General features: G+C 44.6%; 1 protein-coding gene across 3 annotated transcripts in view; it reads left to right on the forward strand.

The window, feature by feature from the left end:
* The window catches only part of NEURL1 (neuralized E3 ubiquitin protein ligase 1), a gene marked incomplete at both ends in the record, with an annotated part of 166,705 nt that extends 144,587 nt beyond the window's left edge, over positions 1 to 22,118 (forward strand). For all 3 annotated transcript variants that reach the window (XM_082002193.1, XM_082002194.1, XM_082002195.1), the window contains 3 exons: positions 4,311 to 4,991; positions 20,380 to 20,526; positions 21,877 to 22,118. In XM_082002193.1, the coding sequence (XP_081858319.1) occupies positions 4,311 to 4,991; positions 20,380 to 20,526; positions 21,877 to 22,118 (1,070 nt within the window). The remainder of the gene's footprint in view (positions 1 to 4,310; positions 4,992 to 20,379; positions 20,527 to 21,876) is intronic.
* Positions 22,119 to 23,772: the final 1,654 nt, after the last annotated feature.

The raw sequence follows: 23,772 nt of genomic DNA on the forward strand, positions 1-23,772 counted from the left end.
TGTATTTGCATAGAATATTCTTGTAGGGGCTACTGACTTCAAGATGTCTTTTGGTAGCTTAGCACCTCTGAGGTTCCTTGGTCATGGAAATTATACAATGAACACCAGTACTCACTAAAAATAGTTACCCAGTGAAGTGAGGGATTAATAGAAGAAAAATGCACTTGTGAAGAAGTAAAGCAAAGAACAGAAGGAAGGAAAGAACCTGGGGCTGTGCACGGGAAGGAATATGCCAGCAAGGTTCTGACCTTACCAAGTTTTTACTCTTTGCTTAGTGTGCGATGAGTTTGCTCTGCTTTCTCAGGTCCTGTACAGGTGTGTGAATACTGGCTGCTCATGACCTTGGAAAATCAAGCCTTCAGGCAGTGACAGTACTGAAAAAGAAAAAGAGGAAGGAAATAATGATTTCGCAGTCTGACAGCAACACATCCTCTCTTGGTTTGTGTGGGGCTGAGATGATCTGTGCATGCTGGTACTTAGAAATGTGTTTGTGTTTGAATGTGCATGCATGTGATATCTATAATAAGTATTATACATATTATACATGTTTAAAGGAATTAAATAGATGATTTTAAGACAACAACATTTGGCAGTGGTTCAAAAAAAAAGGTGGTAGTGAAATACTTCTGATCTGGATGCAGCGATTACAGGTGTATCTGGCTGCTCACCAACTCCTTGTAAGTGCTACTGTAAAGTGTTACTGCAGTTTCATTGAGCCTGCACAAAGCGAGAGGCTCTTCCATGCCCTCTGACCAGGAAAACAGAGAACTTTGAAGCCTCTGGTTTGAGGAAGATACTTCAAGTCAATTTTATGTGTAAGGCATCAGCTGCTGAGAATCTAAATTTTGCAGATAAACCCCACTAAAGAGGAGGAGAAAACAGAAGATGGCTGAACTGGTCAAGTGCCCTTCAGTTCTACTTTGCTACTTCTGCTCACTTTTTTTCTTAAACAAAGCCAGAAAAAGATACAAAGGGATTTGTGAAGTTAGGCATTCTGTACCAAAAATCAGTGTCTCAGATTCTCCAGCTGAGGAGCAGAATATTTGTATTAGAAATCCTTTCTGCTTTGGCTATGTCTATATTGCTATCAGAGATGTTAAGTCTCTAAATCCAGTGTTGGCATCATAACTGCATGGTGCAGAGCTCAGCAAAACCTCTCTGGAAAGCTGCCTGGGCAGCCAGACAGCATCGAGCTGCCATGATCGTCACCAGCTTGCTGGCGGTACCCCAACCACCTGGGTTAAAGTTTGCTCTGGTGACTCAGTGTGAGCTGTGGTCTTCACTCAGAAGTCCATCTATTCTCACCCAAGGAGGTCTCTCACCAGTTGACTTTTCCCAAAGAAACAATGCCTTATACAGGAAGTTTTATAACCTTGAATATTTAATAAGAAGGGGTGATTTCTAAATTCTTCAGGCTGAAGTCAGGTGACCTCCTTGGTAATGGGCCCTTGCATTAATTTTGTATTTTACAGTCTTGTCACATAATGTCATTCCATCTTTTTGATGTGTGCTCCAGGTTTGTCTCTGCAAATATGAATGTGCCTGAACACTCCTACATGGAGACTCCCTCCTTTGTAGGAATTAAAAGTCAGTTGTAAATGTTCTGCAGGAGCATGGCTGCGTTAAGGGCCACTCCTGCATGAACAGCTTGGTCCGTGTTTAAAAAGTGACAACTGGAGCTTTAGTGGAAGAAAATAACTTGTTCCTGGGTATCTTCTGGTGAAAGAAACTGCTCAAAGTCCCCCTCATTTGTTTCACATTTCACTAGAATTGTTCTTTCACAGCCCTTGGCCATTATCAGTTATTCTGGATAAATGATGTTCCACGTCTCTTCCAACTTACCTACCGTCCCAAAAGATGAATCCTACTTTTGTTTCACTTTATATTCAATGGGATTTTTTTTTTCTTCTTTGGCTGGGTATTTTGTGATTTATAAAAACATAGAGCCCTATGGAGCAGGCCATCATCTCTTAGAGACTCATTGCTCTAAATTTTCGCAAACCCACTTCAGATACCAGTAAACTGCAATCCTTTCTTCCATGGGTATTTGCAAACATTAATGAACGAAGTCTCACAGTCAATCCCGTATGCTTGAGGCATCTTATCCCTTATGTGGCTAGGCATCTGAGCTAGTGATGGATTTAAGTAAAACAGTTGGATGTGTTACCCTGGTTTGCTATCACTGCCATGTGTCTTGTCTGCAGAAGAACTTAATCTCTCAACCTCTTTTCAGATGGAAAAAGATATTTTGTCCAGCAGCCAAAGGGAAATGCAAGCATCCTGGTAGAAAATAAGCTGTTTCTAAACCCTGGCTGCAAGCTACCCACACATCACAGTTGTCAGCCGGGCTGCACATGCATAGTTACAGGGAACAAAATAGAGAGGACCTTCTGTTTCTATTCAGAAAGGTCTCTACCCGTTCACCTACACCAAAGGATCGTCCTCAGCTGCCAGTATTAATTTGTTCTCCTATGTGGGTTTCCAGCCAAAGGAGGGTAAAATAAGTCTAATTCTATCCAGCAGGAGCACTTGCAATGCAAATACTAGCCCATATATTATGAAGCATTAATGCGATCTACTTCCAAATTACTTGGGGTAATTTCTGATTTTATTTATTCCTCCTTTTCTTTAATTAACTTCTAGGAAGAGAAGCTGAAATACCAGTATGGGGAAAATAAAATATGAGAAACAAAACCCATTTTTATTTTGAGACTATGCTTCCCTTGTAATAGCAGTTTATTTAAAGAGGAGCCTGGAATAATCCAGTTTAAGCAAAGCAAAGAACTTTACTGAAGCCAAACTGTGTGTGGGTGTGCTCTTGTCAGGGCTCCCAGAAGAGGGGGGCAGGAAAGGCTGTTAGTCAGACCTCAGATATTGCAGGAGGTGTTGGTTATTCAGTAGCTGGCATTTTTCCCTGGCACACCAGTACAAAGCCACTACTCTGCTGTACTGGGAGAGGGTGCATCCCACCGGGAAAATCCTCAGATAACCTGAGTTCTTGCTTTTTTGTTGTTGTAAAAGAAAATCCCAAGGGTACATGGCTGGAAGAGGTGCCCACTGCAAGGGCTTAGCAGATGGGTTAGGAAGCAGTCTCTGCTCCTCTGCCTCTTCTCGTCGTTCCAGCTTGTGCTGTGTTTGCAGCAGGTCCTGGGCTGGGGTCTGGCGGTGTTTTGCGCCACCTGTGGGGGATTGTGTTGTATAGGGTAGTCCCACCTCATGTTGACTGGACCCAGGCTTAAAGCCGCAACAGCTCCTGCAGAGGAACAGTCAATATCAGCCATGGCTTATTACAACGTTTGCAGAGAACTACCCTCATGCTCAGTAGTCTCACAGAGAACAGTCTCTTGATGCTATGGGCTTCTCAGAGATCAGAAAGTCAAGCAGAAGTATAAATCTCAGCTTACTTCTATGATCTGTTTAAATATGTTTTTTTTCTCAGTATATTGCTCTTTAAAATTTCTATGGCAACAGCATAGCTGAGGATATGTTAAATAAAAGTAATTTAGTCATTAAAGGCAGGTGATTAATTTCCTTAGAAAAAGAATCAAATCAATGATTAGCTCTTGAAACAGAAGGTGAGACTAACAAAAAGGATAAGGTGCAATTCTGGTTCCACTGGTGGATTTGAATGTGTAGGCATCATCTTTCTTTGTTACATATCCGTGGATTTGATTTTTGATATTTGGCTTGGAGATAATAAATGATTGTATTTTATTTATAGAAAACTCCATATTCCCAAGTTCTGCACTGTGAAATATATATCTGTACTAGTTTGCAGTGAGCACAAGAACACTAATGATTAATTATATTCAGGAATATTAATTAAATTTCATATGATGATAAATAAATTAGAACTGAATATAACATTTGTTTTAAAATAAAAAGATGTGTAGTTAGGTATTTATCTCCTAGATGCATGAGAATTACTGTAGACAATAAAGAGGGCATGAAAACTCAGAGCCTGTATAGATATTGATTGGTATGTTCAGGGTGTATTTCAGATATTTACCCTCTGCTTCCCCTCTCCACGGAGATCCTCCCCTGGTTAATTCTTTCCATCGATTTTGAGTCTGCCTGCTCAGAAGCTGAAAACGGTGATGCTGGTGGGAAGAGTACAAGAACAGCAATCAATTGCAAATACATTTTATGATACTCTGCTTCCATATTTTAAGGGGGAAAATTTATTAATGGCAGCAGGTCTCTGATTTTCCCTTTTAAATGTATCAATCAAACCAATCACAATTTGCAAACTCCTGGACATTTTCATTTTCTCTGAAGTGACCCCTTTTTTGTTTTCTCTCTCCCTGCAGACAGTGAAATCATTCCTCCTGACTGCCTGCGGCCCCGCTCCTTCACCGCCATCCGCCGGCCCTCACTGCGGCGGGAGACGGAGGACACGCGCCTCTCGGTCAGCCTGTGCGACCTCAACCTGCAGGAGGAGACCTTCCATGTGATGGCCACCACATGTCCCATCCCGCAGAACTCCCTCAACTCCCAGCACTCCCATCTCCTCCCCTCGCAGCTGGAGAGTGACCTCCGCTTCCACCACCTCCGGGGACCCCATGTCAAAATCCTTGACGACCAAACCGTGGCCCGTCTGGAGCACGCCCGGGAGGAGAGGACTTTGGTTTTCACCAGCAGACCCCTTCGGATCAATGAAACCATTTTCGTCAAAATCAACAAGTCCAGTGCAGTGCGCACGGGGACACTGTCCTATGGGGTGACGTCCTGCGACCCCAGCACCTTGCGCCCCAGTGACCTCCCCTATAATCCTGAGTCCTTGGTTGACCGAAAGGAGTTCTGGGCCATCTGCCGAGTCGTGGTGCCCCTCCAGAGCGGAGACATCTTGGGATTTATGGTGAATTTGGATGGTGAGCTGCACTTGAGTCACAACGGTGCTGGCACTGGCATGCAGGTCTGCGTGGACTGCTCCCAGCCCCTCTGGATGTTCTTCGTTTTACATGGTGCGGTCACGCAAATTCGATTGTTGGGTATGTATGGCAGACCTCCTTTTTCGAACCTCACGCACAAAAACAGCAAGGTGCAACACATTGCAGGGGAAGGGTGGAGGGAATGACTGGCTGCCTCCCTGCTCTAGGATCAGGTACAAAACTTGTTTTTATAAAAGAAAAAAGAAGTACAAAAGCACGTATGTAGCACGAGGATATGAGTTCCAAGAATTACCTCTTTGCACTTCTCTAGTATCCTTCACTTGGGGGTCTCAAAGCTCTTTTCAGGTAATGAATTAAGCCTCAGAGACCTCCATTAAAGTATAGATGAGTCACCACTGACCTAGGAGGCACAAGGAAGGGGGAGGAGACGTGCTTCAGGCTGGGCTAGTGTAGGGCATCGCCAGCAGGAAAAATGAGATCTGATTCCCTTTTCTGTGTGTTAGCTATCTGGTATGACCGAGTCCCAAAAAGCGTGGTCCCTTTGCTTTCCCCAGGCTCATATGCGAGAGGCAGGCTAGCAAGCAGAGAGGAAGCCCTGTGCCTCATGATCCCAGCGGTGCACAGAGCGTGGCACTGACCAGCTCAACAGGAGAGGGGTTTCCTTGCCCTCCAGCCTTATTGGAGGCTTGATATTTTTGCTCTGTTTGTAAGCTCTGTTAACTGAAGTACTTCATTTAAATGCCGAAAGTCATGTTTTGAAGGTGTGGAGGGAAAAGCCTTGAAATAGCATTTGCTTAGGATCAAATTGATTTTTGTGTGTGTGTGTATTGGACGCAAGTGTAGGATGTGTTTGGCCATGAATTTGGACCATATCATGGTTCTGCTGGTGTCAGTGTCAGAAAGTAAATGATGGAGTCTGAGAACATGATGTAATTCCTGCTACTCCGCTAACTGGAGACGATTTGAAAATGCTCATTTCTTATTTATACTGTTATATTCATATAACTTTAAATATACTTATATTCCTTTTTGCTTCAAATCGTCACCAGGGGAAAAACTGTCTGGATAGCCAGGCCCAAAGAGTTGTTCTGAATGGAGTTAAATCCGGCTGGCGGCTGGTCACAAGCGGTGTTTCCCAGGACTCAGTATAGGGGCCAGTACTGTTTAATACCTTTATCAATGATCTGGACGAGGGGATTGAGCGCACTGTCAGTAAGTTTGCAGATGACACCAAGTTGGGCAGGAGTGTTGATCTGCTGGAGGGTAGGAAGGCTCTGCAGAGGGATCTGGATAGGCTGGATCGATGGATGGAGGCCAATTGTATGAGATTCAACAAGGCCAAGTGCTGGGTCCCGCACTTGGGTCACAACAGCCCCATGCAACGCTACAGGCTTGGGGAAGAGCGGCTGGAGAGCTGCCGCGCGGAAAAAGACGTGGGAATGCTGGTTGACAGCCAGCTGAGCAGGAGCCAGCAGTGTGCCCAGGTGGCCAAGAAGGCCAACAGCATCCTGGCCTGTATCAGCAATAGTGTGGCCAGCAGGACTTGGGAAGTGATCATCCCCCTGTACTCGCAGTGGTGGGACCACAACTCGAATACTGTGTTCAGTGTTGGGCCCCTCACTACAAGAAAAGCTGGAGTTGCTGGAGCATGTCCAAAGAAGAGCAACGAAGCTGGTGAGGGGTCTGGAGCACAAGACTTATAAGGAGCAGCCGAGGGAACTGGGGTTGTTCAGTCTGGAGAAAAGGAGGCTGAGGGTGAGACCTTATCACTCTCTACAACTACCTGAAAGGAGGTTGTAGCGAGGTGGGTGTTGGTCTCTTCTCCCAAGTAAAAAGCAGTAGGACAAGAGGAAACAGCCTCAAGTTGCACCAGGGGAGGTTTAGATTGGATATTAGGAAAAATTTCTTCACTGAAGGAATTGTCAAGCACTGGAACAGGCTGCCCAGGGAAGTGGTGGAGTCACCATCCCTGGAGGTATTTAAAAGACACGTAGATGTGGTGCTTAGGGACGTGGTTTAGTGGTGGACTTGGCAGTGTTAGGGTAATGGTTGGACTCGATTATCTTAAAGGTCCCCAACTTAAATGATTCTACGATTCTATTAAAATGCCCCTCTTACCCAACAGGGAAAAAAGCAAACAACCAAAATCCAACAAGCACCTCCTTTTTTAGCATTTATAGACAATCTTTGAAGATAAATTGTGGTGAACACACATATCTCTCTGCAGAGTCCAGTTCACCTTAATCACAGTCTAAAATGCCCTATATAATTTGCTTAAAGTTGATCATAGGCCTATGCTGTGAGTGTTCTGTGCCTGTTAAAGGCTCACAGATGACAAATGTAATACTGCAATTTATTTCCAGGAGGCCAAGACTCAGTCCCTGATAATTCAGCCTGATTACATTTGTTGTGCATGCTGTACATAAACCATGGCTAGCCCTGCTCTTCACCAGTGTGTCATTGTGATAATGGTAGGTGAAGCCAAACAGATCCCAGTAAAGTAAGAGATTAAATGCCTGTGTATACGTTAGAAGGAAAACATCCTCAGGTCATTGAGCTACTGGTAAAACTAAGTCATCGTCCAGTGCTTCCTTTCATATGAGGTCAGTAATTCTGGTAGTTTTTGCACAAAGCAAATTGTTTGCAATAGGTTCTGAAACAGGGCAGAGAGCATGTATCTCACCAGAGGGACAGAATTACATCCTCATACAAAATTCAACAGAACATGAACTTGAATGCAGGCGTCCTGCGTCCTGGGCAAACCTCCTGCTAAGCAAATAGTTTCCTAGTCCCTGCGTACGTCCTCCCTACCTGCTCACAAGTTCAACCCAAACTGGTACACTCCAAGACATGTGTGAGATAAATTTGTGTTTGAATCCATGAAATGAAATCTGCTGAGTTAGAAAACTCACTACCTGTATTTGTGACCACATAACAGACTTTTCAGGCCTTGGTCACTGGAAGAGAAGCTGAAAATGGGCTATTGTTCTTAAGTGAGATGTCAGTGAAAAGAACCGGGCTTGCTGACCTTGCCTCTCTCAAAGAAAGGGTAGGACTCTGCTGAGTGTACAGCTTTATCTACGTCAGCTTGGGCAGCAAGCTGCTATCTCCCAGTTAAAAGCTATGAAATTGGAGCTTACCTATAATCTTTAACAGGTATTAAAATACAAATAGAGCTTTTCAAACCTAAAGCTTTTCCAGTATAACAATGCTGGGAGCAGTACAGTCCCACTATAAGTACAGTATTAGTACAGTGCAACTGCCCAGAGAAGAGCACTGATGCTGTCCCAACACTGCACATCTCTGCAACTGCAGTAATTATGTGGATCAGCAATATTCTGACAGAAGGCAAAGAAAATAATGAACTCCCATCTCTAGCTTCTGAAATGTTATTAGGGAGGTGATGTGCACTGTTTGCACTGCAGTGGAGCAGATTATGGTGCTTGCCGTAATATCTGTCATTATAATATTAGAAAATGTAAGAAGAATATAAAGTATTCATCTTTCTAATGACAAGCTCTGTCTTTGGAATGCAAACAAGAGTAATTTTGTGTGATCTATCTTTTGTAGTTTGAGCTTTATATCACAGGAGAAGACATGTTTATAGTCATCTTTTTCTAGTTTTAATGGAAAAAGTGAAGTTCCATATCCTTGAAAGAAATGACGCACAAATACTGCAAGAGGCATAATCATACCAAACCTGTCTTCAATAGCAGATGTCATTCTACTTCTGGGGGCATATCATTATTAGATTAATCAAAGCAATGTTCTGCAGTGTTAAGGGAACATCAGTACTACAGCCGACTACAAAATGAAATGAAAGTTGCTGGTTTTGCTTCCTCTCCAGCTTTTCTATTTCATTTGGAGGATGGAGAAGGTGGAGAGCAGCAATGTCACTCTTGCACTTAGAGGAGGTTTATTTTTGACTCAGAGAACAAGATGGCTCAAGTGATTGATCACTGGATACTACATTTCACGCCTTGAGGTTAGTTACTTAGTCCTGACCCAGAGCGGGACCAAGCTCAGGTCTCTCCTGGCTTGTGGCTTTAGCACAGAAGCTTACATCTGTTGACCACAGTTACTCCACAGTGTTTGGGATACAACATTTATTTCCTAATCTAAATATCAGGGGAGACCATCTCTATACAGGCTGATGGTCTTACAGAACTCTATAAGAGAGGAGGGCAGTGCAGGTTTCGCTTGGTAGTAAAGAATTCTGACTTCTGTTTCCACCTTGTCAGTCTGGCATCATATACTGGCAATCTATTTGCCGTAGGAGAAAAAAAAAGGCAGAAAATAAAGATGAGGTTGGAAACACTATTTTTCTTTATGTCACCCCAGCAAAAGGAAAATAAGTGAAACCCAAGCACCTCTATAGCCTGTAGAAGTCACAGTCATCTGTAGTGGGAGGTAGAAGAATGTCAATTTGTTGCGAAGAAAAAGGTTAAAAGGCAACTTGACCACATCGAGGGAAGATAAATGAAAGAGAAGGGCACTTTAATGTAGCAGATAATAGCATAAAAAATTTCAAGCTGCGGGAAAATGAAGGGACACAAATTTAAATTAAACATAAGTCAGGGTAATTAACTACAGGAACTAGCTATTGAGGGAGGCTATAGATCTTTTTGTCAGGATTGGAAGCCTTTCTAAATATTTTATATGTAAAGTGCTGGTCTTAATTCAGAAATTCTGTGGGTTATGCGCATAGGACAACCAAAAAGAAACGCAGAACATTAGGCATGTAGAAATGAAACAGTCTTTGCATATCCTTCAGGGTAATTCCATTAGTTCAAGCTTGGGTTGGCGTTTTTCAGCCGTCATTCCTGTACAGTTAAGAAAACTAGCCTATTAAATTTGATTTACTGCTTTCAGCTTTTGCTGGTAATCATTTCAGCTTACACACAGCTTTATTGACAGCTCTGAAAGGTTGAAATGAGCCAGTCTGGATACACTGGTCTGGTTTTGGTCTGGTTTTGGTGGTGTAATTCATTTATGAAGTTAAATTGATCGACCCCATAAGGTTTTAAAATGTGTGACTCATGTCTGGAGGAGCTATCACAGCAATAAGTTTATATATTTAGTGTTTAGGGATCCATATGGTTGGGGATATTCTTTCATTTTCTTTTGTCTCCGAGTGAATCACCAGCATGTAAAACATCTTCCTTCATGTCCTTTATTTTGTTTTTTTGGTGTGGTTTCCCTTGTGAATTTCATACGTTCCAGTAATATTGAAGTTTTCTTTTGAGCAATGAAATAACATGTTCCATCAACAGTCATACTAATGAAGCTGAGTTGCCAACTTATCTGTGTCCTTTCTATCCATGCACTTCAGTAACTCCAGCCTCACCAGAACAGCTGCACAATATTGCAGCTCTCTGGATGCCAAGAGCCAGCATTAGGCTTGGAAAAAAACAACTCAAGAGCCAGCATTTGGTGTGGGTAAGTCTGTATTCACATCCATACTGGATAAATGCAGTGTGTGTGTGGGCTAAGCTCTCCTGCCTCCTTTACTCTGAGCACTGAGTTGGTGCTCCTACTTAGGTGCCCATTGCAAGCAGTTGTTGCTGAGGTTTCCATCCTTCTTTCAGATTTTCTTGAAATTGGTTGATGGACTCAAAAATGGCAAGGCAAGGAAGGAAGAGCTGGCCAGTTGCTCCCTGACTGTCCCAGGACTGGCAGAGCACGTGTCTCTGGGAAAAGTTCTCTACTCTGGGTGCAGTTATATACTTACTCTGCATGTACAATTAACTGCAGCGAGCATGCAAAATATTTAAATGATCGTTGGTGTGTACAGTTGTTACACACACTGCCCATGGTGCAGACAGCAGGTACAGTTTGTAGAAAAGTCTCTCACACAGGCAGGGAGAATCTGGGATTTTGGTTCTCCAGCTCTAAATATGTAAGTTTCTCCTGTTTGAGAGAAGCTGACTAGTTCTTTGCAGTAGTAAATCACACACCCTCATCTCTGATCTCAGATGTGGCCAGAAGGTTACCCATTTGGGAACTTGATCCTACTCTGCCTTGGCTCATTCCAGTGATATGGAAATTGCTGAGTTAAATACAGCGCAAGAGAGACCTGATAAATGCATAAAGTTGTTGCACAGAAATGCATGTAATGAATTGCTTCCTTTAAAAAGCATTCAGCTAGAAGTGCCCCAGAGTTTTATCGTGCATGTTTTTTTTAATTTATTTTGGAAACATTTCCCATTGTATGGAAAATGGACTCATTAAGCTGATTGATTGGGATCTAACAAACAGGCCTGTGTTGTGTGGCACCTAACTGCCTGGAGTTCCTATGCACTGCAGGGTATGTGGTAGTTTATGGCGTTAGAGACTAGACGGGAAGAGAGTTAACATTCTGTGCCTCTTGGAAAGAAATTCACTTGTATTAATCGATGCCACTTCATAGACCCTCCTATCATGCATGGTTTTATCTCTCATTGCAAATGAAGTACACATTATTGATATTAAGTTGTAAGAGCTGCACAAGAGTATTACGGGGTCCGTAACTTCTGGGCTTTATTCTACTGCACAGGGCTCTCCATTCACATCCTGTTTTATACTAATTGTTTTAAAGGAGAATTAGCAAAAAGGGAAGCTGTTGTGTTATAGAGGACAGGCTGCTTAACAACTTGTGCCTTGGAAAACTGCACCGTCACGGAGAATTGGATGCAGTCAAATGCTTGTCCCTTGTGGTCGGTGTCAGCAATGTCAGAGTTACTACCTGCTAGTGGCACCTTTGTACTAAACATCTCATCACATGTGACACAAAATTAACCCACACTTGCCATGGGTAAGTCGGTGAGCGTTACCCTGTGTGCTGAGGTATCAGCCAGCATCTGGGTAAAGGCTGGGTAAAGCAAGCGGACCTCCTCTAAGTGAAAGCCACAGGGCTTGCAAATGTCTTTTCCTCTGCACTCTCCTCCACAAGAACAGAAATTATCATCATCACCAGGATAATAAACTATCCCTGACTGCAGTGAGATGTTCATAGTAAGTGATGTATAGATCTCCCTTATCTCATAACGCCTCTGCCTGCCTGCAGTGAATATACAGGATATGGGATCATATACCAGCCTCTTTGAATTGCAACTTGCCTGTCAGGACAGATAAAATCTGCCTATTCTTTGAACTAACACTGGCATGAGTTAGTTATTCTGGCTACTGTGAGAGTGACATAGCAGACTAAACTCTTTCTTTTCCTTCTTTGTCAGATGCCTTTTCATCTGGCAGAGTGTCCCACAGAAATTCAGAGCAGTCCTGGCCAAGAAAAGTGAAAGTATTTGTTTCCTGTATGCATCTGCCACCCTATTTATACATGTCCCTCCTGGAAAAGCACGAAGCATGGAGGTGCTGGGTTAGGCAGCAGTTTTCCTTTTGCTCACAAAACCACTTTTGCAGTGGTCTCAGATACTCTGAGCCAAATGGCCTTTTTGAGATAGAGATGAAAAAGGTGCTGTTATGAACAGAAGCATTTTTGGTTAGTGTAATTAATATGTGTGATCTTTAGTTTGTTTTTCCTAAACAAGATGAAAGTTCCAACTCTCATTTTTCATGCTGTTCAGCTAGTCAATCCAGGCTTCTTTTTTTACCTCTTATTGGTCTAAGTAGCTGTCTGGGTGCTTTGTTGGTCTAGTATTTGTCAGGTTGAGAGATGGAGCCCCATTAGAGGCTCTTTCACTTCAGTTCAGCTAGATGTTCGTTGCATGGTGTCCATGCCCTCAGGATTTTGCAGGGTGAAGTGCCGAGTAGCTGCTGAACTTCACCTACCAGGTCAGGAAAGATACCTTGTAAGTTTGCTCTGTGCTCTTTGCTTTCAGACAGCACATTGGGCTTGGGCTGTGAGAGGTGCTGGATCAAAAACTTCTGTGGTGTCTGGAGCTTTCATATTTCTCCTGCTTAACTGGAATGTTCGTATGACTGCAGGAGGGTAATAGATGTGCTGGTGCCCTGCTGCCCTTCTGGACATAACAGACAGCAATGCTCCAGTGAAGCCATAAAGTACACTCCTTTTCTGATCCACATGAAAGTCTGAGCTATTGTTCTCCATGTGGTTTGAGTCTAGCTTTTACTTCCCTGAACAGTGGTTGTCTTACACCCATCTGCAAACACAGGCCTTACGATTTTGCATGCAAAATCTGCCAGGCTGCTTTCTGACCTATTTCCAGACATTTCTGTAGCATAATGCAAAATCCCTTATGTTTTCATGGGCTTGTAAAGAACAAAATGTAATATTGTTCTTTTTGGAACAGTTTTAAAATCCCCCAGGAAATACTTGAATGCAAAAACCCCCATGGATCATCAACTGATGTCGGTCACCTGAGAGGCAGGGATGAGTTGCAGCATAGAGGCTGGACTCTGAGAGCATGGTTGGCCAAAAAACATCGAGCCTAAGGGGAAGGAAGCTCTGGTTTCTGGTCAATGCAGTATTGTTCCCATCACCGTGGGAACATAACAAATGGCTGTGTAAATAAATGTATTTTATAGCATTCAGAACTGATGGATGTGCTTACATCCTTCCCAAACATTATTGTTGATCTTTAACTACCATGTGCCCAGGCAGCAACAGGTTCCAAGCTTTGTTCCTTTGTTTTAGCATGATGGATTCAAAAGTCCCTGTTGGGCAAGACCTGAGTGGCCCTGGGGGACAGAACAGCTCTCCTGCAGCCTTGGCTGGAGGCAAGCAAATGTGATAATGTGCAGAAATGTATATGGCTGCTCTCTGGGGCAGAGAACACGCTGTGGGTAGAGCTGTCATTTTAATATTGAGACTGTCTTGCTGAAACTGTGTTTGGTATTTGCAGCTCTCTCTACGGTTGATGGAACATTATTTCCATTAATGAAAACCAGTTACTGAAATAAAACATGGAAGGATTTAGGTCTTGCAAAACTTGTCTTGATAAAACCCACCTTTTAGTGGATGTGCCACTGATGGAATACCGAGGTTTCTAGTGTCAGTGTGAAGAGAGAGGTGTTAGTCTGACATCTGCCTGGGGAACATCCAAAGACAGAAACTTCATCTTTCTTCCTGGGAGAAGACAGAGGAAAGTACCCAGGAGATAGCAGTACACTCCGTCTTGCCACTAAATTGCAAGGTCAAGAGAACACACGTTTAGTGTACTGTTCCAGGTTCCCCACTGCATCTTCAATATGGGTATTTGCTCTTGTAATATGTGAAATAGCTGTGTAATTCCACCAGTCTGCATTCTCTAATAGTTAGAAGTATCTCTCTACCTTTTTGTGAAATGGGACAATGAAAGAGGAAAAAATAAAGTGGGAAAGTTCTACACAAGCTATATCCATGAGCAGAAAAAAAAAAAAGACATATGTAGGAGATTTTCCAGTAAAATAATAGTAAGGACTGAAATTGAGGGTCCAGTCCTACCAGTCTTGCATGTGGTTATTTATCAAGAGTGTTCACATACTAGTGGTCGCTATAAAGTCAAAGTTCTGTAGTAGATAAGATTAAGCAAATATATGACTTTACAGGGTTAAGTTGCTCTAGTATCCAGTCTCGTAACATCACGGCTTGCTCACACTGCAGGAGCCCACGTGTTAAGCGATGGACCTCCATAGGCAAATATTCACATGAGCTCAGTACCCACAGTTCTGCCAGATTTTTGAAAGAACCTTAATCCTATTCAGATAACAAAATCAATGGCCCTGATACATTGAGAGTGTTCAATGTGAGAATGGATATTGAGCAGTTTTTGAGATAGGGGAATTATTTTAGCTGACGGGCTTAAAAGTCTGGCTCACAACAAAGGGAAATGGAGAGTTTTGAAAGGCATCTAAATGACTATGACTGTCAGGTGCCCAGTGCTTACTGGACTAAAATGTATAAGTGCACAGCTCTCTTGAGTGTTCTTAAATATGCCGGCTGAAGGCTGCAGCCAGATTTTGGCAGCTGTTCTAATCTTTTCCACTTTGTGTTGGAAGCTCTGGGACCTGCGAATGGATGGAACAACACTGAAAATCTGTAATTACTATTGGTAATTACCTGATCTTTATTAGCTGTCCTATTTGTGCAGCAAATTTGTTACATTTTTGTATTCTCTTTTGAGAAGGGGCTGTCAGTGTGCTCCACATGATACTCAGCATATGGGCAAGTCTGTATGTTGCATAAGACTTTATCTTCCTTAGAAACTATGGTGGGAGGCTCCCATATTTTGTCTTTTAGGCACAATGTTTAGTTAAGATTCTGGCATAGTCCTTAAGATCGATATGGGTAGGGAAAGCTCATTAAAAAGGTGAAGTGGATCCAACTATGTGAACTGTGAGTTGGACAGTAGTGGTCATTTACTGACAGCATCCTATAATAGGAAAAACAAAGTTTAAATTGGATGGGTTCAAAGGGGAAAAAAAGGATAGCTCTGGAGTGCAGACTGAGTGGTTATACATTATTTTTATAATGCTTGTGAAATAGTCATTAAGAGCCTAGACAGGTAATGCAAATAGCAGAGCGTGAGTGAACCACCTGAGATGGTGTATGGTGTTGCCAGAAAGCATTTCTGGGGACAAAAGTCATGATACTCCTTCCTCTTTGCAGCCAGCAAACACTGGGTATTGCTCATTTGTTTCTTAGTCTCCAGACTACGCAATACCACATTTACACTTCAAAGCAGCAGACGTTTTCAGCCTGTAGGTTCTGCAAGACTACTGCAAGCACAGTCCCAGTGCTCTGAGGGAAACGTGCTTGCAGGCCTTTTGGGTTAAGATCTGAAAAAGAGCAATGGGACTATATTATGTTGAATTTAATTTTAAGGGGAAAGGGATAAGAGAGGGAGGCAGACAGTAAAATGGGTAGAGTCTTACTTTTGTCTCCTTATGGACATGAACACTCCTCCCCACACTGGGACAGGAGTGGCCTGGTCAAATCCCAAGAAGTTACTGGGTACCTTTCACTGCCTGATGGATGTTTTTCATAATCTGATGGAGTGCAGCCTGTTGTCATTATTTGAGTCCCAGGAATGGCCCTGCCCCTTTATCACCTCTCTCAGGAAAAGATAGCAGATGAAGAAATGTGTTATGAACACCTTAAACTGGTAGTTTCCCAACCTTCAGTGATCCAAAGTCAACAGTATAGGAAGAAACATGCTCTTTGGCATTACTTTTCTATCATCTCAGCTGTAGATTGAGTCTGGGAGTCTTAATACACGACTTGCTAGCAATGGGTTGGGAATAGCTGTGGAACAGATTCATAGCAGCTACTCCCTGCTCTAGGCCAAAGAGATGCCCTGGGGATTTACTTGCATCATAGTAAATGCCCCTAAGCACACTCAGAGGAAAATACAGACAGCACATTGCTCTTCCCACCTGCTTTTGTTGTTGTGGTTATTTTCCGATTCTCTCTTTGGGGCCTATGCAGTAATAAGCAGGTCAACATAATTGCTTTGTTATGAGAAAGAAATGTAGAAATAATATTTTTATAAATGAATTAAGGGGGAGAGTTAATTGAAAAATTTCTGTATTTTCAGGAAGTATTGACATTGTATCTGGCCTTCTTTCTTACCAACGTAAATCCTTCAGTGGCACAGCTTTCCCCAGACAGCTGCCATTAAGAGACATGAGCAAAAAGATGTCTGCTTAAAAGTTGGGACAACCTCACGAAATATCCCCTGAGAGTGGATTGCAATATTCTGGGAAACCACCCTGTTCACCACAATAAACAAGAGAGCCAAAAACATCTCTGAGGGCCACAGCTGCTATATTTTGGTCACAGTTAGGATGTTCTATAAAAGAGCAATTATGGATACTGATAACTACTCATAAAAATCATGAATACTGGATGGGATCCCAAGAGACTATCTACTTCACCTTCCTGTTCTTAAAGAGCTCTAATGATGGAGATGCCATAGTCTCTCTAGGAAGTCTGATTGCTTTACAGTGCTTCCCTATCTACATAATGTCCAACCTGAATACCTTAGGAGTCCGAACCCACGATTTCTTGTTTTATCCAGAACTTTCATGAAAAACAGATTTTTTTCTTCTCTCCTTTTAGCAGCCTGTGAAAAATGTTGCCATCTTAAAATCATAGAATCATACAACATTTTAGGTTGGAAGACACCCCTGAGAATTATCTAATCCAACTTCCTGCTCAAAGCAGGGCTAACTTCCAGGTTAGCACAAGACCATGTGCAGTCAAGTTTTGAGTATTTCCAGGGAGCGAGATACCACAGTGCCTCCAGGCTACTGCTCCAGTCCTTAACCAGCCTCATATGACCCTGGATTGGTGCAACCTTTTCATAACAGGGCAGCATTGTTGATTTATGATCATCTGGTGACCTCCAGGAGTCCCCAGGCCTTTTTCTGTAGGACAGCTGTATTTGTAGTTGAATGGACTAATTCCCTGTCCTCTATTTGGGTAGCTGATTATCTCTGCTTAAGTAAGTAAAAAAGTGCTGCATTTTGCATTTGATTGTATTGAATACCATCCCCTTTATTTCTGATCCTATTTCCAGTTTGGCAAGACCGTTTTGAATCACAAGCCTTTAGCATACTAACAGCCTTTCCTGGCATGTTGTCGTCTGTACATTCCATGGTAACACTCTCTTCTGCTGGAAGTGTAATACTCTCTTTTTTGTGGGTGAACATAGAGGTTTGTTATTTGCACCTCTCCCAGAATGATGACAGAAGTACAGAGAAAGAGTCAATCTGCATTGGATTTTGCTAATAATTGGACTTTGCAAAGATAAAACAGCAAATGGAATTGATTCAAAATCCATTTAAAGGTGATTCCAGTGTGTTTGAGATCAAGCATGAGACAAGGTAGCAGCAGGGACAATGTACCTGTGGGCTTTATGGAAAGGAAGAATGTTTCTAAATCATTATTTAAATTGATTTATTTAGAATTATTTAATGTTTTAAAATCGTGGTTTGAAAGCTAGTTCTTGGTGGGAGCACTGTGCACACAATGAGGATGTTTGGCCTTGAGCACATGTATCTGGTTTTAGTTAAGCCAAGCTGGCCACACTCATTCCACCCTGCACATGATCTCATTCCATGCTCCTTGTCATGGTATCTGCACACCATCCAGCAATATATTAACAGCGTGAGTAACGTGTCTTATGTTGATTATTCTGTCACCAAGGGAGAAGCGTGTCTTGTCTGTTAGGGAACTCATTGTCTTAAACAAAGCTCTATACTTATGCTGGAGAAAAGTCAAGAGCTGTGCCTTGTGTTAAGAGAAAGAATTGGAAAGGTGTGTGCTGGCCCTTGGGTCTTGGGTAAGGCCATTTTGTGACTCAGACCGGCCGCAACCAGAGAAGATTGTGGTTTCTGCACTGATGAGCTCTCCTTGCACTGTAGAAGGGCCGTTTTGCACTGCTGCCAGCATGCTTCATCAGTTCATACTCTGTGACACTTGGGGTACCTCCAAATTCTCCTATTAGCCCAGAAAAAAATGCTCGTAATAGTCTTTATTTTGCATTTAATGAAATGACCAGGTTGATGTTAGAAATGCAATGTGCTGTGTGTCAGCCAAATGGAAGAAATGTCTCCAGGCTGCAGGGAGGAGAAGGGAAGGCTTGAGAAACTTGTTCAGCTGCTCAGTGTTCATATTTGTTCTGTGTGCAGTGAGCGAGCTGAAGTCTGTGCCCCTGCTGGGCCTGTTTACAGTGTGTGTTACCCACAGGACAAGTTTTCTGCTACGGTCATCTGTCAGATTGGAAGGGAAGGGCCATTGCTCGTGGCTGTCATTAGAGGCTGCATCATTCTCTTTGCATATTTACTGAGCTAAACTCCAGCTTCAGCTCCCGTCTGTATGATAAAGGAGGTGCCTCTCTACAGCATCTCAAGTGTGAGCACCCCAAAGTCCTTTACAGAGGCTAATTCAACTTCAGATTTTGCCTGTGAGCAAAGCACTCCTCATTTGAAGGGGCGTAGAACTGAGAGACTGAAGGCTGAAGTGAATTACTTACTCTCCAATACGCTGTCCTCAGAACAGATTTTGACCAAAACATGACACAGACCCCCCAGTCCCTATGCTACACTTAAACTGCTCAGTCTTGTTCTGCAAAAAAGGGGCAGGAGAATCTGGCATTGGCTGCCGGTGTGCTTTTGCGCTTTTTTGCACAATCCGTAGTTGGCTCTTGGAGTCCCTGCTTCCCAGGTTTGGTCCTCCTTGGCTTGGTAGCCTCCCTGCAAATAGGAACTGAAGGACCTTTCTGGCACATGGGGTTTTCCTGGCCTCCTACTGCTGCTTTTTCCCTGGAGAGTACCCTCCAACTCATCAAGGACACTGCAGATCCAAACCCTCTGTGTCTCTTGGCTCCTTATATGGTAACATGAAGAAGTTTTAGCATTTTAGTTCTGATTTGGAGTTACACTGGTTGTCTTCTCAGCTGGGCAACTAAAAACTTTAACTTTAAAACCACAGGCAAACTAGTTCTTGCCACCAAGAAACCATACGCTGGTTCATGCACGTGTATGCCGCTGTCTCACTACTGTCTTACTGAAAACCAAGCCACATCGTTAACAATGAAATTCCCCTACAAAACCTTTGCAGCAGCTAGACTTTTAAGCATTCCCATTTTTTTTCCCCTTCTAGACGGGGCTTTAAGATACTTGTAATTATAACAGCAGAAGAAAGAGCTTGAGAAGGAGGGAGGGTGCCAAGCAGGCTGTGGGGTAGACCTGGCTTTTCTGGCCGACCACACTAACACAGAAGTGGTGGTGGGCCTTGAGACCAGGAGGTAGTGGAGCTGGGGACACCTAGAAGGGACTTGGAGGGGCTCTGCACTCTTGAGCCATCACATCCAGACATGTGGGGAGTGGAGAAATTGTTCCTGTTTGTGAGGGGAGAGGTGTCCTTGCTCATCCCAGAGCCAAATGCATTTTGGTGATTTGCCTCTTGGCCTTCAACCCGTTTTTTTCTATCCTCACCTGCTATCTCCACCTCCGACAGAGGCCACCCTACAAAAGAGGCAGAGCAGTGAGCAGAGCTAAGTTTTCCTGATTGCCAGACCCTCGTGTTTGTCTCTGGGAAGTCCTTGAGTGACTTTGCATGAATTTGTCAGAGCCTGGGATGATGCATTTTGCACTGAGTTAGCGTAGAGTGCTTTGACAAGGTGATACGTTCTTGTGCTGGAGTCCAGCCCACCCTACTGCAGGCTGTGTCCTCTACTGGCTACAAGCCCATCACTAGATATAGTGCTGAGGGTGCATATGAGCATGAAACCATAAGGAAAGTAATTGCAGTTAATGACTTGAGATACATTTAAGGGCAGAAACAAAGGGTTATGATGACTAAAGGAGTTCCAGCAAATTTCAGGGGCTGTGGGAGCTCAATGTCTTTTCAGGGCTGGCTGCTAGCATTTAAAAAGGCAAATGAGAGTGGTTTTTTTCATTTATCTTTTCCCTAGGTTTAATGCTGATGGGACACAAATCCTGACAAGCACTGGGAGTTGCACCCACTGCCACATATCCCCAGTGCCTCATCAGCCCGAATTTTTAAAAATAATTGTGGGTTTCTTTTCTCTTGGTGCAGGTTCCACCATACTAGCCGAGCGGCTGGGGCTGTCCACACCGAGCTCGCCCACATCGACACCCAGTTCCCCCACTGTCCTCTGCAGCGGCGTCTCTGACCCCATATTGTCTACATGTGGCTCTGGCCCCCTCTGCAGCTCTATCAGTGGTAAGTGTGGCGGGATCCCCTCTCTGCCTTTCCTTTGCCTCCCTCTGCCCACTCCTGCACTGCCTCCCTTCATGGTCTCAGGCTTGTCTCCCAGGACTCTAAACCCACAATGATCAACAGAATCTCCTGTCAGCTCCCCTGGGGAGAAAGGGGGAGAGCCTCTGCAAAGTCTATTTTCAGTCTGTTTTACATGGAAGCCACTTAGATGCCTAGACAGCAATATTTCTCTAACCCTTTTCATCGTGAAAGGTCCCAAGGGAGGCAGCAGTTTCTGTTATGCGCGTGGCCCTGTGACGCACAGCTCCTTCTGGAGAGCTGTGTGGCAGTGACACGCTGCATGCTAGTTTAGACTGGAGTTACGGGTATGCCTGCTGCCCCCCTTTCCCTCTCCACACACCTACTGTACCCTCTTCAGAAAAAGGCAGTATTGGTATTTCTAATATGCCAGTGAATTCCAGTGAGATTTAGATAAATACGCATGCAGTAGAAAATTATAGGCTGTTCTGCAGCATTTTTAAAACCCCAGGGACCTGCATGATCCCAAGGCATTGATGGTGGGATATATAACTCACCAAGTCCTAGTCATTGTTCTCCAAACCAAGAGTGTTTTTCACTGAAGGTACCTGTCAGTGTCAAGTTTAATAACTGGTGACAGCAAACATTTAGATTTTTAATGGATTTTGGGGGAAATAATAGACATTTTCTCATTATCTTGCTACCTTATCTGGCTTCCTTGGGGAGGCCTCATTACGGTTGTGCCGTGAGTATAATTACTGCAGCCCCTCATAGCTCTCGAACCAGTGTACCCACCGAGCTGGAAGCTGTCTGTGTGGGTACCACCACCACCCCTGTCCTGAAGGGTCCACCCAGGGTGATTTCTAGCATAAAAGCCAGCAGTTGTGGTCCCACTTCCCTGGATCGGTGCTAGAGATGAATCATTGCTTATCTTGGGAGCTGCTGCCACCGTGTGCCACCTGGCCTCTCCCTTTTCAAAGCAGATGGCTTGATCCATCCCTCCTGATTTTTCCTCCTTTGTTAATGTTTAGACAGGGGATTGAAAATGTGAAACTGCTTTTTGTCCCTGCTGCATGGGGACAGCTGCCTCTTGGTTTGCTCTGCGTGGGCAGCAGATCCCAGCAGATGCTGCCTTTCTGCTGCCCTGAGCCTTGGCATGTGAATCAGGGCTCAGTGAGTGGGACAGTAGGTCACAGGAAGGACCCCTCATCCTGGAGCATCCATTTCTGCTAGGGCATGGTTCCCCGCTCTGTAGCTGGCTTCAGGGCAGAAATTACCCTCGGGTGTCAAGAAGCCTTTTAAGCAGCATGAGTGACCCTGTTCTTTGTGTTTCAGGCACAGCTCCCAACTCTCCCATCAGCTTGCCTGAGTCACCCATCTCCCCAACTGTCTCAGGTCCTTGGGGAGATGAATGCACCATCTGCTACGAGAACATGGTAGACACGGTCATCTACTCCTGTGGACACATGTGTCTCTGCTATTCGTGCGGGCTGAAGCTCAAGAAGATGGCCAACGCTTGCTGCCCCATTTGCAGACGGGCCATCAAAGATATCATCAAAACATACCGCAGCACTTAGAGCAGCAGCAGATGCTGTGGTGGGGACTGGGCAGGTGGGGAGGAGGCTGTGAAACAGCACAGGTCTTGGTCTCTGTTCATCACCCAGGAGATTCAAAAACCATCGCCCACCACCACTCTGATCTCTTCCATGGACAACAGGTGAGACAAGCTTAGACACTGCTCTTCTACTCTCCAAGCAAGCCCTGGGGCTTAACTCCAGTGTGTCAGGGAAGTTACGATGGACTAGTCTCCCTTGTGGATTTTAAACTTTATCTATCTATCTCCAAAAAAACCCCAGCTGGTGCAATCATCCCTTTTCTACACCATGAGCAGTGGAGGGGCATCTCCAATGTTTAGCAGGGACAGCAAGCCGTAAAAGTTTCAGTGCTACACCTCACCTTCTGAAGACACCCTGTGTGCAGAGGACAGCTTAGCAGAAGAGGAGGAACAAGCAACGTGTTTCTGTGTACAACCAGCCTGACCATAGGAAGCCCCTTAGAAAGGATGGCGCAAGGCAAGCTTTGACTCAGTGAGCGAGGTGCAGTGAGTGCATTCACAGTGGAAAGGCTGGGGCCAGTGCAGAAAAGGACCCAGGATGTGTGAAGCAAAACCCACCCCATGTCTGCAGGCAGAAGAGCAGCCCCATGGCAACCCCGAGAGGGTTGTGCCCTGCTCCTGACTTGCCGTTCCCTGGCAGAGGGATTCATGGTGGGTTTGGCAGCCAACACTGGCACTGGCCTTGCTCCCTCACAGCAGCATCCAGCCACCTCCTGTTGCCATCCTGTTGCATGATGAGCAGCTCTCAAACCCCACCACCACCAATTTGCTGTGGCTTGTCCCAAATGGTCTCCATGCAGCATGAGGGATTTGGCAGCATCTCTGCCCCCACGGGCCTGCAGGTGACTCCTTCACCTTTCCTCTGCCTACCATCCTGACAGCATTTGCGAGGGAGAAAATAAAAGAAAAGAAGAAACAAAACCCCCAACCCACTGGGGAAGAATGTAAAAACCCACATGTCTGCGGGTCTCATTTACTGGTAACTTTATCACTGTGCTTTAAGACAAAACCAGCCAGGTGGTACTCTGCCCTTCTCAGCCAGCCCGCTGGCAGGACGTGGCTGTCCTTATGTGTTAGCAAGAGAGGAAAGAAGAAAAATAGCTTGAGGGGTTTGGTTTACTTTGGTTTATTTAAATAAACCCCCTTCCCTCCTGCAGCAGTTGGGGGCCCCGCTGTCCCCATGGTAGGTGCCTGCAATGCAGCCCCCATGGTTGCTGTGACAACTGCTGCTCCACCACGGCCGCTGGCCTGGCCCAGGGCTGCTGGCTGCTGGGCCCAAGCAGCGTGGCTCCGCAGCAGCAGGAGCTGCCTCTCTCCCCTCCAGCCCCGTCCTGCTGCCTTCCAGGGCCATGTGGGAGGTTGAGACGGTGAGGGGTGATCAGGGCTGGGGTGCAGCAGCAGTGGTGTTCGCCCTGCCATGTTGCCGGCCAGGCCAGGCCCGGGAAGGCCATGGAGTTGTTTACACTCCTCCTGCCGAGCCTTCTCCTGTGCCCCAGCATATGGCCGCTGACAGGACATGGCGGGGACAGCGTGGCATAGAGATAAAAATATTTAATAGACAGCTGCTTGCTGCAGAGGGGCATCATGCCCCACCAGGCAGCAGGTGGGTGAAGGAA

This window comes from Phaethon aethereus (genome assembly GCF_964289735.1).
Source record: "Phaethon aethereus genome assembly, chromosome: 7".
In the NCBI taxonomy this organism is placed as follows: domain Eukaryota; kingdom Metazoa; phylum Chordata; class Aves; order Phaethontiformes; family Phaethontidae; genus Phaethon; species Phaethon aethereus.